The 18,613-nt window shown below is 37.8% G+C and overlaps 1 protein-coding gene across 2 annotated transcripts in view; it reads right to left on the reverse strand.

Moving 5' to 3' along the window:
- Nucleotides 1-14,600, reverse strand: part of arhgef10 (Rho guanine nucleotide exchange factor (GEF) 10) — a 137,870-nt gene extending 123,270 nt beyond the window's left edge. For both annotated transcript variants that reach the window (XM_066712279.1, XM_066712273.1), the window contains exons 1-2: nt 14,449-14,600; nt 1,169-1,276 (exon numbers count right to left, since the gene is read on the reverse strand). In XM_066712279.1, the coding sequence (XP_066568376.1) occupies nt 1,169-1,205 (37 nt within the window). In that variant the 5' untranslated portion in view covers nt 1,206-1,276; nt 14,449-14,600. The remainder of the gene's footprint in view (nt 1-1,168; nt 1,277-14,448) is intronic.
- Between the last annotated feature and the right edge of the window lie 4,013 nt (nt 14,601-18,613).

The raw sequence follows: 18,613 nt of genomic DNA on the forward strand, positions 1-18,613 counted from the left end.
GGTCTTTCTCATGCGTTATTTCATCTAGTTCTATTCCTCCCATAGTGTAATTATAGTGGACATTTTTGTTACCTGCATGTAATACCTTGCACTTGTCCACATTGAATTTCATCTGCCAAGTGTCGGCCCACAACTGAATATTACCAAAGTCCCTTTGAATAACCTGTGCTGCTGAGATTGTATCTGCTGAGCCACTTATTTTAGTATCATCTGTAAATATGACAAGTATGCTTACTATCCCAGAGTCCAGACTGTTAATATAGATTAGAAAAATCAAAGGCCCTCATAATGATCCCTGTGGATCTCCACTAACAACCTCACTCCAGTTAGAAGCAACTCCTCTAATCAACACCCTGTGTTTCCTATACATCAACCAGTTCATAATCCATCTACTTACATTACCCTGAATGCCTACAGCTTCCAATCTAAGGATCAGTCTTTGGTGTGGAACTTTATCAAAAGCTTTTTGAAAATCTAAGTATATGATATCATATGATTTCATGTGATCTACAGCTTGCAGTTGCATGTTCAAAAAATTCAAATAAACTAGTAAGACATAGCTATTAGTCTGATCTCTAAAATAGGCAAGATATGAAGTTGGTCACAAAGTGATTTGTGTAATTTGTTCTGAAAGTGGAAACATGATGCATTTTATACAAACTATTTGATAGAAGTTTATCAGTGGACCTGTATGAGGATGCACAAAATACACTGCAACCATTTTCTTATTTTACATATCATAACAGCTTGTAATTGCAATGTCAGTATTCTTTAATATTCTTTTCCTCCTAAAAACTTTACCAATTAAATTCATTTTTTCTGTAGTCATACAGTGGTTTGATTATTTTTAAATGTAACAGGATTTTTTTTTTTTTTTTAAATTTATTTTGAGCAGCTTAACTGGTTGTTCTTTCATGCATGTTGAAGTAACTTTTTATGCCTTTATTAATACTAATTTCTCAGCAGTTATCTCAGGTAAAAGTGTCTTGTTGAAAGACCATTCAGATTTAAAATAAAATAAACAATATTTGATGCTTGCTTTCATACTGCAAAGGATAATTTTACATGCAAAAGTTAAGTGTACATACCAACGGACCCATTTTATTAAAACAAAACAAAAAAAAAAAGATAAAAAGCAACCATCAATAACAACAATGCATGCAATTACCTTCAGGAGGTGGGGGAGGAAATTCTTCCATGTCCATGATGAACGTACACTCTCTAGACGATATTTATATTGGAGTCTGGTGAAAATCCTCTAGTACCAGGCATTTCCCTACAAATATATGTATATAAACAAAAGTTAAATAATGTTAACATGGGTGTCTCACCAAGGAGATAACATTTATTAGACCAAAAATATTATATTCAAATAAAGTAAATTAGTTCCCAGGCTTTAGTAGGCTTGAATCAAGACCTGCTCGCAGCTGTTTTCTTGCACAACGTGAGGGAATAAAACCATCCCATGATGTACAGTTTTGTAGTTTGCTATTAGCAGCTTGTTAAAGTTGTATTTTATCCTACCCAACAATACAGTTGGAGTGGTAACATTTTCGCTGTATTATATCAATAAATTACCTGTAAGAAAACAACCTGAAAATGCTCTCACAGCTCCTCTAGCTTTAGACAATTTCAAAGTTGTCTAAAAGCCTCTCGCAGTTATGGCAAAATGTAAAGAAAGCCTGTTCGGCAAAGGGTTACATAGCCGCTGCTCCATGGGTTGATTCATACATCAGGATTAAATCAACACAACAACACTTCAACACATGCAATAGAAAATTACACAATCCCTCTCGCAGAGACCATCTGTGGCTTCCGCCCTCCAGTCTCTCTTGAATAACAAACACTGTGATTGGCTCGCAGTGCCTCTCGTGCTGCCTGCCCACTTTGCAAGCCATGCCAGCTAAACATGTCTCCTCCCAGTTCGCAGGTGCTAATATTTTTTTATTTAATTCAGCGAGAAGCTGCGCTGCGAGATTCCCTCGCAGCGACTATTGCGACTGTTGTGCAACTTCCTGCATTCACATCTTGTGAACATTTTCGATTTAGGGCAGGATTAAATAAAAAGTTGACACAATGCATATGCCACTTCATACTCATGTATACCTTATGTCGCGTTATTACGCTTGTTCATCATAATTCGTTCAGTCATACGGTTTGGCCGCCATTTTGCATTGCCCAATCACATTTCCGGTGCATTCAAATCCAAACCGTAGTGCCCACTTTGCCACAAACTGGCATGCATGACACTAGTACAGAGTACTACCAAGGTTGTTAAGGGCGAGCTGCCCCAGTGAAAAACATGACAGCCGTAGACCAATGAAAAAAAAAAATGCTCCATGTTAGATGCATTTTCTGCAAAATGTAATACAGTACACATGACAATCTACACAGATATTCATGCCCATGCCTTGACCCTACAACCATAAATATGGTTGTGATGAAGTTTGAATCCGCATTCACTGATGTCACATGTTTAGCAAATCTGAACTTCGTTCAATAGGAAACCAAACAAATTTGCATTTGTATTAAAAAAATAAAATTGTCTATCCATTGCAAAATGCACATGCATAAAGCCAGTACGTTCATTCAGTCAGTACATTCCAGATTTTATTTATGATTGATGATTTAATTTATGAGATTGTTACAGAGGTGACCAGCGGTGTAATGATGCTGGAGCTCACCAGAGTGCCGCTCAGGCACTTTAAAATCCACAGGAACTCTGCCTCTGACACAGGGGTGTAGTGGAGCGGGGAGGAACTGTGTCACTTTTTTCAATTCTAAATATTTAAAATTATTAATAAATGTATTTAAACATTAAAACATTTCTTTGCTCAATGTATTTGTCTGAAATACGATGAGAAGAAGTAATAAAGACCACTTATTCAAATAGCAATTCACGTACAAACAGTGCGTGCAGCACCTGCTCCTTTTTTTCATACCATTACATCACTGGAGGTGACTACATATTTTGGTGAAACTATAATTCCACGAACGGAAAGCTCCTTATGGTGCTGGAAAATGAACCAGTATCGACTACCAATCGATTCAAAATAGGCTGTGTATCCTTCTGCAACACTATGTACAGTTTACAAAGTGAATGTACACTCACCTAAAGGATTATTAGGAACACCTGTTCAATTTCTCATTAATGCAATTATCTAACCAACCAATCACATGGCAGTTGCTTCAATGCATTTAGGGGTGTGGTCCTGGTCAAGACAATCTCCTGAACTCCAAACTGAATGTCTGAATGGGAAAGAAAGGTGATTTAAGCAATTTTGAGCGTGGCATGGTTGTTGGTGCCAGACGGGCCGGTCTGAGTATTTCACAATCTGCTCAGTTACTGGGATTTTCACGCACAACCATTTCTAGGGTTTACAAAGAATGGTGTGAAAAGGGAAAAACATCCAGTATGCGGCAGTCCTGTGGGCGAAAACGCCTTGTTGATGCTAGAGGTCAGAGGAGAATGGGCCGACTGATTCAAGCTGATAGAAGAGCAACTTTGACTGAAATAACCACTCGTTACAACCGAGGTATGCAGCAAAGCATTTGTGAAGCCACAACACGTACAACCTTGAGGCGGATGGGCTACAACAGCAGAAGACCCCACCGGGTACCACTCATCTCCACTACAAATAGGAAAAAGAGGCTACAATTTGCACAAGCTCACCAAAATTGGACAGTTGAAGACTGGAAAAATGTTGCCTGGTCTGATGAGTCTCGATTTCTGTTGAGACATTCAGATGGTAGAGTCAGAATTTGGCGTAAACAGAATGAGAACATGGATCCATCATGCCTTGTTACCACTGTGCAGGCTGGTGGTGGTGGTGTAATGGTGTGGGGGATGTTTTCTTGGCACACTTTAGGCCCCTTAATGCCAATTGGGCATCGTTTAAATGCCACGGCCTACCTGAGCATTGTTTCTGACCATGTCCATCCCTTTATGACCACCATGTACCCATCCTCTGATGGCTACTTCCAGCAGGATAATGCACCATGTCACAAAGGTCGAATCATTTCAAATTGGTTTCTTGAACATGACAATGAGTTCACTGTACTAAACAGTGGCCCCCACAGTCACCAGATCTCAACCCAATAGAGCATCTTTGGGATGTGGTGGAACGGGAGCTTCGTGCCCTGGATGTGCATCCCACAAATCTCCATCAACTGCAAGATGCTATCCTATCAATATGGGCCAACATTTCTAAAGAATGCTTTCAGCACCTTGTTGAATCAATGCCACGTAGAATTAAGGCAGTTCTGAAGGCGAAAGGGGGTCAAACACAGTATTAGTATGGTGTTCCTAATAATCCTTTAGGCTCCCGTTCCACCACCAAAGTTGCTCTATTGGGTTGAGATCTGGTGACTGTGGGGGCCACTGTTTAGTACAGTGAACTCATTGTCATGTTCAAGAAACCAATTTGAAATGATTCGACCTTTGTGACATGGTGCATTATCCTGCTGGAAGTAGCCATCAGAGGATGGGTACATGGTGGTCATAAAGGGATGGACATGGTCAGAAACAATGCTCAGCTAGGCCGTGGCATTTAAACGATGCCCAATTGGCACTAAGGGGCCTAAAGTGTGCCAAGAAAACATCCCCCACACCATTACACCACCACCACCAGCCTGCACAGTGGTAACAAGGCATGATGGATCCATGTTCTCATTCTGTTTACGCCAAATTCTGACTCTACCATTTGAATGTCTCAACAGAAATCCAGACTCATCAGACCAGGCAACATTTTTCCAGTCTTCAACTGTCCAATTTTGGTGAGCTTGTGCAAATTGTAGCCTCTTTTTTCTATTTGTAGTGGAGATGAGTGGTACCTGGTGGGGTCTTCTGCTGTTGTAGCCCATCCGCCTCAAGGTTGTACGTGTTGTGGCTTCACAAATGCTTTGCTGCATACCTCGGTTGTAACGAGTGGTTATTTCAGTCAAAGTTGCTCTTCTATCAGCTTGAATCAGTCGGCCCATTCTCCTCTGACCTCTAGCATCAACAAGGCATTTTCGCCCACAGGACTGCCGCATACTGGATGTTTTTCCCCTTTTCACACCATTCTTTGTAAACCCTAGAAATGGTTGTGCGTGAAAATCCCAGTAACTGAGCAGATTGTGAAATACTCAGACCGGCCCGTCTGGCACCAACAACCATGCCACGCTCAAAATTGCTTAAATCACCTTTCTTTCCCATTCAGACATTCAGTTTGGAGTTCAGGAGATTGTCTTGACCAGGACCACACCCCTAAATGCATTGAAGCAACTGCCATGTGATTGGTTGGTTAGATAATTGCATTAATGAGAAATTGAACAGGTGTTCCTAATAATCCTTTAGGTGAGTGTATAGTGGCGCATTAACATCTGCTAGACAGACATTTCTCCTCTGTCTGTCACATCTCGATTCTACTTACAAGTACAGCACGTTGTTAATACAAAATAGTTATAATAATAGTAATAGTAATAATAATACAACTGTTGAACCACTTCACCATCTTAATTAAAAGAAAATTATACTTTCTGCATGTGTTTGCATTGCTTTCCAATTCATTAAAATGCAAACAAACGTTTATTAATTTTATACAAATTATATCAGTCTAAATTAGAGTGGGTGGGGGTGCTTGCAGATCGAGTTTAGCCCGGCGACGAGAGCGGGGCGGACCGTGTGCGCTTGCGCATTAAAGTCTCTTGGTTGTGTTGGTTATTGTGCGTCAGGTCTCTCTCATGTCTGTCTGTGTTTCTGATGCTCATTTCTTGCCGCATCTGACACGTGTGGAAGAACCGGGAAGAACGCAAAGCGTCCTAATGACGAAAAATACTGCTGTAAAGATTGCAATTTGCGACACCACGATATAAACGATATAGCATAAAATGAAACGATAGACGTGTGTCTATCGTCATACGATATATATCGTCATATCGCACAGCCCTACCTGCATGTAATACCTTGCACCTGTCCACATTGAATTTCATCTGCCAGGTGTCAGCCCACACCTGAATATTATCTAAGTCCCTTTGGATAACCTGTGCTGCTGAACCACCTATTTTAGTATCATCTGCAAATTTGACAAGTTTGCTAACTATCCCTGAGTCCAGATAATTAATATAGATTATAAAAAGCACAGGCCCTAGTACTGATCCCTGTGGAACGCCACTAACAACCTCACTCCAGTTAGAAGCAACTCCTCTAATCGACACCCTCTGTTTCCTATACATCAACCAGTTCATAATCCATCTACTTACATTACCCTGAATGCCTACAGGTGTCAAAGCTGTTTGACAGGGTAGACCCAGGAAAATGTTTAAATATATGATATTAGGAAAGTGAACCCAAGTGAAAATGAAAGAGTTTGAGTTCATTTGAACAAACAGCTCAAATACATAAATGTTCAAAATAAAGTGTAGGTCCTATATGTATAAAATGTATTAAATTCCTTTTGCATTTTAGTATAACACTGTTTGTTTTAAATATCATTCATGCTTCAGATTTGGTCAAATAACTTTTTCAATGATACATTCAATGTCACTAACCTACAAAAGATCTGATTTACACATTTTAAGCAAGGGGAACTCCACTGAAAATCCATATTTTCTAAGGTTAATCTATAGGTAGAAACATATTCTGAGGAGTGAGTTTTTCATGTCCAGTTCATTCTATGTATCAGAAATCAGAGACCAAAAAAGATGCCATGACGTCACAGGGGTGCTAACTCTGGAGTTGTATTGCTGGAAATCAATGGGGGAAATCAGAAAAGTCACGAAAATCATAAAAAAATGAAAATGTTATGCAAGTTCAATGGCCCCATCACCCTATTTTTCCGAAAGAACCATCAGTTTGTAGTCATAAAAAGTTTGTTTCACCACCCACAACTGTCACTATTATTTTACATGATTATTTTATTCGGGGGACTGTCATGTAAGCTACAGCAGAGTGTGAACTGTGCATGCTCTTTGGAGAATGCAAGTGCGCAGTTCACAATCCGCTCGTTATCACCCCTGTGACGTCATGGCAGATTTCTCAATCTCTGATTTCTGGTACATAGAGTGAGTTGAAAATGAAAAACTCACTCCACAGATTATCTACTTACAGAATAACCTGAAACAATATGGATTTCACCTTTAAGTGTTTAAAGTTAAGCAATTCCAGTTGCCATTTGTTTTGTTTAGAAAGCAGTATTAATATATCATATTTTAAGCAAAAACTAATTTGTTGGAGAAAAGGGAAAAAAAAAAAAAAAAAAAAGTTGAACATGCCCAATGAGTGCAGTGTTTTTGTAATCCCTTCAAATTCATTAATCTGGAATACTCTCTTCTTCCATCTCCATTATAAAACTTGGCCATTTTGTCCAGTCTATCAAAGTCCCAAATGTAAATCACTGTACTTTCGTTCACTTACATTGTACATTAATTTGTATTAATGAAAGTTTAATCTCTGTATACCTAATAAGGTTACACACCAGGGTAATGAAATGAATGTATAAATTCAACCTCCTATATGTGGGCCCCTTAACAAACAAGGGGGTTTTGCTTGGTTAGCAGTTCATGCAAACTCATAGCTAATTAAAGAGGTCAGAAGAAAGTTTATCATCCCCACAGGACATGTATAGTGCTTAATTATTACTTTCGACCAACAACATTTGATGGCACAATCCAGGTGTAGACAGGGTAGGATGCTTCTTAATTAACTTGCCACTAACTCCTAAAATCTACATCTATTGTGCTAAATTAGATCCAGTGTTATACCCAAATAACCTGTACCTCCTTGCTGTACACATCATTATGCTTAATTATCTTTTTTTTCTTCTCATTAAGTCAAACCCTACAACAAATTAAACTCTGTCTGTTGGCAAGTCCAGTATTGCCTGCAGGACTCAACATTTCTGAAAACTGCACTATTAAAGCACACCTTCACATTTCAAAATCAGAATCAGATTACACTTGTTTAATATTTCATGTCATCACAAGTCTCTAAAGCATGCCCTCTGCTGCACTGCCCTGGCATGGAAGCCCACAGACAGGCAGAGCTCAGCTTGGCTAAATATGTGCAATATTTTCACTACTGCTGTTACCTACGGCATAGTATCATCTAAAGGGAAGCACAGACATTCCTTCCTTTGTGTATTATTGTACAGTTTTACACAATCTTCTAAAATAAACCAGACTAATGTGTTCCGTAAGGTCTCTGTTTATTTAATTGTTTTCATAGTGAATTCAAATTAAATTATGTATTTTATTTTTCAAATTCAACTCTCTATCGATGAAAGTGAACATGTGCTCAAATGCAACTCCAGTTTGGAGATACGGAGTTGCACGTGACTAGAACAGAACTGAAACAGTGCCCTAAAACATATCCTTGTTAAATCAATCTTTATTAAGGACTGACTGTGTCTTTCATTTGGTTTGAAGTCTCCTTTTTAAGTCAATGTGCACTCAAGTGCCAAAAACAAGTGTAATCCCACAATCAATGGGACATGTTTCTTCAAACACAAGGCATGTTCCAGTTTAAGAAATGTTCTTTCCTTTTCACCAACCAATAAAAGAGATTAAACAAAAGAGGTGAAAGCCTGCCTTCAGATGTTGGTTACAGAGAAAGTTTAAATAATAATTTGATAAAATGCAAAGAAACAGTATTTTATACTTTTAGACAAAATTTCACAAACTGAGAATCTACTCTATACTGAAAAGTTCTAAATTATAGTGAAGGCATTGAACATCTAAAGAATGCAGACCATGTGAAAAGTCAAAGCATTAGTCATTTAATATATTGAAATTATCTATTAACATAATACTTTGTTGACTGAAAAGGTAAAAGACTGTTCAAAATGCACTGCTGAGGCTGAATGTGTTCTAAGTCATCTGGGATCACATAGAACTGCATTATGCCCAGTTTCCACTGGCGGACGGTTAACAATCTGGTGCTGGACGTGTCCGTAAGCGTCCGTCCCGCCTAATGAGGACATGATTCACTTTCAGAATTGGAGGTGTGTTTTTGACTTGAGACACAGGGAAGAGATCTGGTACATTGTGTCGGAAGATATAATCTCAAGTGCCGTGTGCGATCACAAAGAAATTACTGTTTTATTAGCAGCATGGAGTGAAATCCACGTACAGAGACAATGACTGCTTACTGTTAATATCTGAGTGCATTAAACACTTGGATTTCACAGGACCAGTGCAGTGCCGTGACTAGTTAAAAATAAACTGAGGGATAATAATAATCAGATCGGTAGCAGCCGATTTTATTAATATTGTGTGAACAGCTGGCCGGTGTTTCAGGCTGTGTTGTGTGAATGGTGTGCAGGACAATCCGAAGAGACAGTCAGTGTGAAGGCGAACACGATTCAGTTAACGTGTCCATTTACAAGATAAATTAATGAATAAATAAATACAGCAGATCTGGGTTTCCCTCTAAAACATTAAGGACTGGTTTAATAAATGCGTCCATAAACGCCATGACTGAGACGCGCACACTTTAGTTCAAAACCTGCTATATTGTAGCTGGATGATTAATCGTGAAACGTGTGTATTTTGTTTCAACTGTAACTTGCCCTGGTTAAGGACACCTGATAAGTAAATTATAAATAATACGGCAAAAAGTATTGTTTGCAGTTACAAATCTGCAGAAAGAGTAATAAGTTAAGGGAGTCATGCTGTGCCATTTAAAATACATATACTAGCACAAATGATGACGATAATAATAACAATACATATTCGCTATTTAGTATTATTGTTGCACATGGAAATGTATTCTTATGTGAACATGCTTGTCTGAATATAATGTTGTCTCTACACGTTTAGCTCTTCCTGATATGTCTGAACAGAAACGCGTATTTATTACGCTGTTTACAATCATGTAAAGCAGAAAGAATAAAACAGACACAGAAGTCCTCTCCACGTCAGGCTGTATCATTCGTAGCGTTTCCTGTCTCTGTTTTTAACACAAACACAAACCAAACCCACAGTCACTGCTCCTCATCAGAGGGACGGATCACAGCGGCCTGGTTTTGCAAAAACCGCGTCCGGCACGGCATGGCACGACACGACGCTTAAGCCAGTGGAACCAAGGCAGTAGTCCCACCCACAATTGTGTAGCTTTGCTGCTTGCACTGTAGACTGTGAAATGGAATGGATGGCCTGATAGTGTGTAAAAGCCACATTATCATGCAGGTCAATAGTGTGTAAAAGCCACATTATCATGCAGGTCAATTCATCACTTAAACAACATCAGGCAGAAATCACACCACAAATGCAACCAATGTGGCAGAGCAACCAGAGCACAAAAGGAAACACTGACAGTAACTGTTTCTTATTAAAAAACTAGAATTAAAATGCCATACTTTCAAAACATTCTCTTTATGACAGTGTCCATTGTCCCAAAATATTTAATACTGTGAATGAGGCACCAATTTATAAGCATGAAACACCTGTCTTTCATCAACAGGCTTCTTAAATAATACACTGTTCATCAGTGTCAAACTCCAAACCATGGGAGCAATGCAGAATATCTCCACAGCTAACAAACGTTATCTTGTTCACTATAAAAGCATGCAGTCAACTAATGGCCATGTGATAAGCACTTCAGTTAGTTCAGAGGTATCAGTTGGTTCCATTTAAAGCATTAATCAGAAATAAGAAAACTATTTAAAATAATTATCTTCACTTTCTTCATTATAAGATCAAATCTGCATTCCATGCAGGTACTCTTGCTTTATTCAAACGTCTGAGGCATGGTTAGTCCTATCTCATTAAGGTACAAAATGTGTCCTGTCAATATGTTTTTTTATGTGTGATGTAGCCTACACTACCACTAGGCAGGTAAATTACTTTGCAACCAACTAAGCTTGTCCCTTTTGCAAACAGCATGTTTATACATTTAATAGGCTATATCCTACTTTGCAGGAAGGCAACAGAAAGACTATAGACTTAATGTGTAAAGGTCAATAACAGCGATAATGAAATCTGAACAAATACACATCTAACATTGTTTCTATTCTGTATGCTATTCTGTAAACATGATGTTTCCACATTTAGGATGTAGGAACTGTGTTAGAGGAATGAAAAGCTCTGAAAGCTTTTTGGTCAATGAAAATGAATACAACTTGTTTCCACTGGATCAAACATAATGAATTGTACTACATAACACCCATAACTTATTTAAAATTAATACACCAAATATACATAAATACACCAAAAGGAAGATAAAAACACCACAATGACAGGTCTTGAAACACAATATTCAGTAATAGTACTGTGCATTGCTAATCCTGGATGTTTGGAAGATTAGGTGGCACTATACAAAAGACTGATCAAACCATCTACAGTCATATCAAAGTCATGTCATATTTCTAAACCACTATAATGCATGCAAGATCATGTCCACCTTAAATGAGCCATGTTGATATTCATTTCCACCATCTCTCATCACTTTCTGGCACATCCTCATTTACTCATCTGTTCAAACTGTACCTCTAGATCCTGCAAATCATATTAATATTCCTAAGGGATAATTAGGTGGATCAGAGCAATACTGGACATCCATCCATCAATTTTTGAAGCTGCTTATCCTGGCGAGGGTCGCAGCAGGCATAGGCAAGGTGCAAGGCACACACATACATGGCAATTTTAGATAGGACAATTAATAGTGGGAGGAAACCGGAGTGCCCGGAGAAAACCCACACGGACACAGGGAGAACATGCAAACTCCAGAAAGACAGGCACCAGGACTCGAACCCAGGACCTTGGAGCTGTGAGGCAGCAATGGATACATATCTATAATGTCAAGCACAATTCTTAGCAACCAGTTTGAGAAGTGTTTTCAGCAGCTATTGTCTTAAGCAAATTTAGCAGAAATCAACAAACAATCTGATGTATATACCAATTTACAAATAAGAAAGTATAGTGAAGAAAAATGCAAGTGATTTTAAATACTTTCATGACTTTTAATGTAGTATTCTGCAGCTGACAACTAATAGTATTCTGAGTAACATACACAGCAACTCTACATTTCTGCCATTTACTAATATGAGCAAGGTTGGCTCAATTGCCTCCTTATTGTCCTCATGTTCTAATGCAAAGTTTCCACATGTATAATACTATATTTGTCAAATTACAGTGAGATCACTGCTTTGCAGATCACACCATGTAAAACAGTTGTTTGCCCAGCAACTTAATGTGCACAAATATTTCACAGGCTACCAGCTTTCAAACACAGTGATGTAAACTGAACTGGACAAGCATGGCGCCAGACAATAAGAGTTAAGATCAAAAGTGTTCACCCTGCTAAACAGACTTTCTTTTGAAAAGTATACAACAACTACTTATATCATATTCATAAATCTGTTTGATCATGAAGGTTGTAAAATAAAATAAAACCCAGAAATACATAAATGAGCATGTGTACTTTGCAGTCTCCTATAGCTTTATTTCTTATATTTCTATTTTTTCCAGTGGCTGCTCATTTCACTATTGTCGGGTTTGATAGGACTGACATGTGCAATGTTTATCTACTTACATATCTATGTTATACTGGAGTCAAATCCTTCACCAATGGGCTTAGATTTTGCTAGCACTGCAAGCACTATGAGTGGAAACTATACATGAGCATCTAACGTACACAAAATCTGAAATACAGTGAAAATTGCTTCAGTTTTAACACCTTGCTTCTAAGCTGACCATCCAAAATACATAAGTACCTCTAAAATACAAATTTCAGTCACCTTTTGAAGCATTCCCATTTCTGCAAGGTGACCATAAAAAATAAAAATAAAAACAGGTCATAAAAGTATGTTACAGGTCATTCAAATTTAAAACATCATCTAGCACACTGACAGTGTAAAACATTTCAAGCTGTCACATACCTTCATCCTCCTGAGGTCATTGCTAGTGAAATGGTACAAAGCCATCAAATGTTACACTTTCAAAGAAAACAAAAGCCTGGAGTGAAGCAGTTTAAGAGGATTGCATATATAATAATAAATATTAAAAAGCATTACAAAAACTTGTGCAGGTCTTCTTTCATAATACATTTTTGATCATATGTTTTCTTATAAATCTTAAGTGATACTTAATCACTCACTTCACAGTAAGGCACACAGACCTAATGTGGTACAACATGTTGCTCATGTTCTGGAACTGAAGGACCTCCTTAAGGGCATCTGGCAAACCTTGACAAGTTCAAAATGAACATCATGTTTGTACATCATGTCACGATAGAGTACTGTATGAATGCATCATTTTCTAAACTACTCTCTCTTCTATGACTTTCAGTTGAAAACTCTCGTTAAATAACATAATCAACGATGCAGTTATGTACCATATTAGAAATGGACTTGAAGCACAAAGTTATAGTTCTCTATACTTTTAACAATGCTAGCCAAAATATACATTCCATTTTAATTGTAAAACATATTAATGTACAACTTGGTTTAGAAAAAAAAATATTAGTAGAACACTTAATTTGATGATTTTGGAAAGAAAAACTGTATGTACCTTTTCATATTGGAACTGTAAACTGAACTGTCATGAACATGTTGTACAATGCATTTTGGTGCATTTTGGTGTTTGGTAAACAGCCATTCTGTTCTATAAGTGTGGGGTTTCGAATATAATTTCATGAGCTATGCCCATCCTAATAGTTCTAATAATTCTACAACATTGCTAATGCCTTACACAAAGGCTATGAAAAATACACTGTCTAAGAAATTATTATGATGAAGATTACTAGTATTATTACTATCATTAATATAATTATTATTTGTGGTTAACAAATTACATAATTATGTAATTGATAAAACATTTAAGTATTGCTGTGGTACTTGAAAAATTAGGCATAATGGTTAAATGTCAGGCCACATATAGTATGGAGGCAAACCTTGTTATCTCCAAATGGAATCCCAAGAGCCAAAGAGAGGAAAGTATTGGTTTCCAAGGAAATAATAATTCACCATATGTTTATTAAACAGAGGTTTCTTATTTTAATTATGATATAGTTTATTCACATTTGGAATTGTCAGAAAAGTAATAAATTAGTTACAGATTAGTTTAATCACTCAAGTATGTCTGATCTTGTTTACAAACAATTCTCAATACCACCTGCTTGAAGAAGCCACTTGAAACATCGGAGTATAATGTTCCCAAATGATGTACAGTTCTCAATAATGTGTAGAACTGTACAATTAAAAGTATATAGGCTACTGGTTATTCGATTTTATTCAATCAATGCAAAATCTCAAGCAGTACTTTCAAAATGTTGTTATAATTTTGTTATTTGTGAATAGCTGAATGCAACCAATCCAGCAGAAGAATATGGATACATTGAAATGACATTCCGAAATCAGATTTTGTTTATCAGCCAAAAAACTTGGTTTTCAAAACGTTTCCATCTCTGCTTTGTCTGCAAACATCAAATAAGTTACAATGATGCACAAAATAAGTTTTCTTTGCACTTACCGTTATTGTTGTGTTGAGAAGGAGAAATTGTTTTTCATTCCCTAGATGTATTTTAAAAGTTGGACACTGCCATTCACCAAATCACTGTTCCCACTACATCAATCGGCTTTTTTTCCTCTTCTTTTTTCCTATTTTTCTTATCCCAGCCTTCTCCAAAACGGTGTCTGTGGTTAAAGCCCCGCCCCTCCTGCTTACTCATTGGCGCATCTTTTTAAAGTCAAACGCTGATTGGTACAACTGCACTTCAATCACAGTCCTGCCGGCCCTGGGCCGGGTGAAGCCGCATTCCAGCGGGAGCACGTGACTCGTGAGGTGGCCGCGGCGCGCGGCTGATCCGGGATCCGCGAGCCTGTGCGTGGAGTGCCGGCTGCATCCCGAAGCGTGGCGTGGAGGTGGGATCTATGCATTGCTGACACAGTGGCGCTTTAAGACGCTGTGGTGTGGATTAAACAACAGCTAACTAAGCCACAAATCTTGAAATCATTCTTAAACTAGACTGCCGTCTAAGATTATTTTCTAACATTTCGTATTCCTGTTTTATAGCTTCTGTGTCAGTTTGTTAATATTAAAAACAGCATATACATTACTTCTGTTCAGACTTGACACAATAAAATATTCTAAATAGGGCTGCAGGAAACGATATACCGCCTCACCGCGGTGAAAAATAATGTATCGTCAATACCGGCCTTTTTTTGGTTTGTATTACTGTAGCGATTCCGAAGGCTCTCTGGTTGTTGATGTGGTGATGTCACTGAACTGTGGTGCGGGAGGGCCGGGTTTGAATCCCACCAGACTATACATTAGGGCATTTTAATACGTGTGGGCTATTTTTTGTTTCAGTATTAAGTATTATTATTTGTATGTATTTCTTCGCAGTCTTACTGGAACACACACTGCCAGAATAGTGTTTGCGTACATAGTCACGCGCATCTCCAGCATTTCGAACCAACTATGCTACGCGCACGCGCACGCGCACGCCCCCACCCTCTTGCGCAGCGCGCACCCAGCACCAGCTGACCCGTTTCTGTCTTTTTTTCCAAGTGACAAATCTCACGCATTGAGTTTCTGAAAATGTGAGAGCTATGTGGCTTTTGTCATTCACTTCAGTCAATGTGCACAAAATCAGCGCAAAGTCTGAGCATGCAGTGACTCAATGGTCAGATTGTGTGCAGAATGAGGAAAGTCTGCGCGACGTGAACGGGACCCAGTGTAAACATGCCGAGAGTGATGCTGCTAGTTCTATAGTTTCCATAGGAAGCCTGCTCATACAACAAAAAGCTGCAGATATCGATAAAAACGGTTGAGATTAAAGAGCTGAAAACACTACAACTGCAGTGGGTAACTAGGATTTAATTAAATGCTGTTTTGGAATCGTTGTAGGACATTAAAAAGTATTCTATCTAAAAACGAGTAGTGATAAGATTTTTATGCATGTAGCTACTGAATGTAATACTTACTGTATCTGTTATTTATGATTTATTAATAGCTCTATTGGGGTTGTATTTATGTAATGTGTATGTCAATAGGTACTGAATCTGTAATTTATTTTAGCTCTATTTGTTCTTAGCACAGCTTAAGTAGTGAAGTCCAAAATAAAACTAGTTGATGACAGTCTTTTGTCTGTGACCTTATTGATTGTTATTAAAATCTCTTGATCAAAAGTGCATAACAAATTGACAGCTCAGCTAACACACAACATTTTGACAACGTTGTTACAACGCTGTGCAACATTTTGTGTTAGCGGGGAGATACCTTATGCTCCATTTATTGTTTCTAAAACTCTGATGCGATCATCATTAAAGCCAGAGTCATGTTGGTATTTTTGGTACAGAACCTCCACACACAACATATCTGAAAGCACACGTTTGTAACACTTAAAAACAAAAACAACATTATATATATATATATATATATATATATATATATATATATATATATATATATATCTCATTTGCAAGGAGAATTAATAAGCATCCAGTTGTGGAATATTGTTTCTCGTGTCCAGTCATCTGATCGTGACTCCTGTCCTCAGGCACCTGTTTATTTTACCTTACGAACTGCTTTACCTGCACCTACATGCTAACGCGGTCCTTACCCTCTTTCACAGCAACCGTCTGAACATACATTCAGAGAACCAATTTGTAAAGGTTATTTTACTCAATACAATTCTTAATCAAATAGTTTGTGCATAATTGTATGTTAAATTGCATATAAAATATTATAATTTGTGAAACAGTGCTATGTTAAATGTATTAATTTTTTGTCAAGTGTCAAATAGCGCAACCGATAAAAAAAATAATTATGTAATATCACTTTAAGAAAACTATGAACAGGATAGGGTTGCCAGATTGGGGGGGAATGGGGGGAAATATTGCATGGGGGGGAAACATGGGAGGAAAAGGATATCAAACAGGGGGCTAAATTAAAAAATGGGGTGTTCTTTTCCTCATTTTCATTTTCCCATTGTATTCCTAAGTTCGATTTATAAAACACTGTATTTAACCATAACAAATTGTATTTGCCAACATCCACAAATAAACATAACTTAACTGTATCACATACAGTAGGTAAATTTGTCTCTTGATTCACCAAATAATTCTGCCACTGTATGTATATTTAATAGTAATCACCATAAATAAATAAAATTACAATTATAGGGTGAATAGACATTTAATTAATAAAACAGTAATTGCTAAAAAATGTTTGCATTGACTCTAGTAGCAAAGGAATGTATAGGCCTGCATAATATCTCAGTACCAGCCTGCAAGGCGGAGTCGACATCAATTCCTCTTTTCCGTTAAAACTCAAATAATAATCACTATTTAACTAATAATTTAATCCATAGCATTTTTCCAATCAATCCACAATATCTAGGTGCATTTTAAATATGAGAGCTGTTGGATTTTTATGTTTTCTTCCCCTCTCATTATAGTTTTAACAAATGTTTAAACAAGTGAACTTATTATATTCAAGGTTTGTTTTTCTTCATTTTACTGTTTTACATAACAACAACCTGTTGAATCAATCTTCTACTTTCAAAATAAAATTAAAACAGGATAAATGCAACAATATATGTGCAATCCACCTTTGGCTTTAAGCATCATGACATGACATAACCTCCTTTCATACTGCATGTCAATTTAAATTCGTACTTAAATGCACACTTTCTCAAGATGACATAAAAAGACTATTAAATGCACCTGGTCAGCAGCCTGTTACTGTTACATTTCCTGGGACATAATTATTAGTCTGTAAGACACCCATTAGTTACGTTTTTCAGTATGAATTAATGGGGCATTTAAGACCCATATACATTAGTACGGCAATACTGTATATGCAAATTCCTCTCTAATAAGGTTATTGTGAAAATGGGGGAAATGTTTGGAAATGGGGTGAAATTGGCTCCCCACTCGGGGGAATTTCAGAGTAGCATCTGGGAACCCTGGAACAGGATTGTATCACAAAATAAGACTCCAAATGACCCTATGCTTCAGTAAAAAGATTAGCAATTCTCTCACAAATATTTTATAATTTGATGTTTTTAGCCATGATGAGGTTGGCTCAAGTGAGGTGGTATGACCTCTGAAAAACTACCAAAAAATGGTTTTGTCAAAAGTTAATATAGGTGTCCAATGTGTCAGTGTTCATTTGGGTTAAGTTTTTTATGTATTTCTTCATGACTTGTTGAGTGCGCTGAGATGTGTCAGGCATGGGAACGTTAGCAGTCTCATAGGTGAGCCGGATTGCGTCCGCCAGTCGTTGTTTTGAAACCGCCCTCCCTCTGTTGGTGGAACCGTAGCAGACAAACAGCTGATCAGATTTGCGGCTGTGCACAGTCCTCCGCATATAGCAATTTAAAGCCCGGACAGGGCAGAGTGTGTGTAGTCTGCAATCCTCATCTGATGTATGTGGAGGGGGATGGAAAGACTCCAGAACAATTGGTTGGTTTATGTGAAACGCCGACACGACCTTGGGTAGGAAGGCCGGGTTCGTCCTCAGATTGACTCTGTCATTGCTTCCTGATAAGATCAGACAGGCTTTATCCACAGACAAGGTGTGAATTCTCCTTGCTGATGTTATCGCTACAAGGAAGGCTGCCTTGAGCGAGAGAAAGCAGAGCTCCGTTGTGGAAATGGACTCAAAGGGGTCTCCACTAAGTCACAGG

Source organism: Amia ocellicauda, chromosome 1 (assembly GCF_036373705.1).
Source record: "Amia ocellicauda isolate fAmiCal2 chromosome 1, fAmiCal2.hap1, whole genome shotgun sequence".
In the NCBI taxonomy this organism is placed as follows: domain Eukaryota; kingdom Metazoa; phylum Chordata; class Actinopteri; order Amiiformes; family Amiidae; genus Amia; species Amia ocellicauda.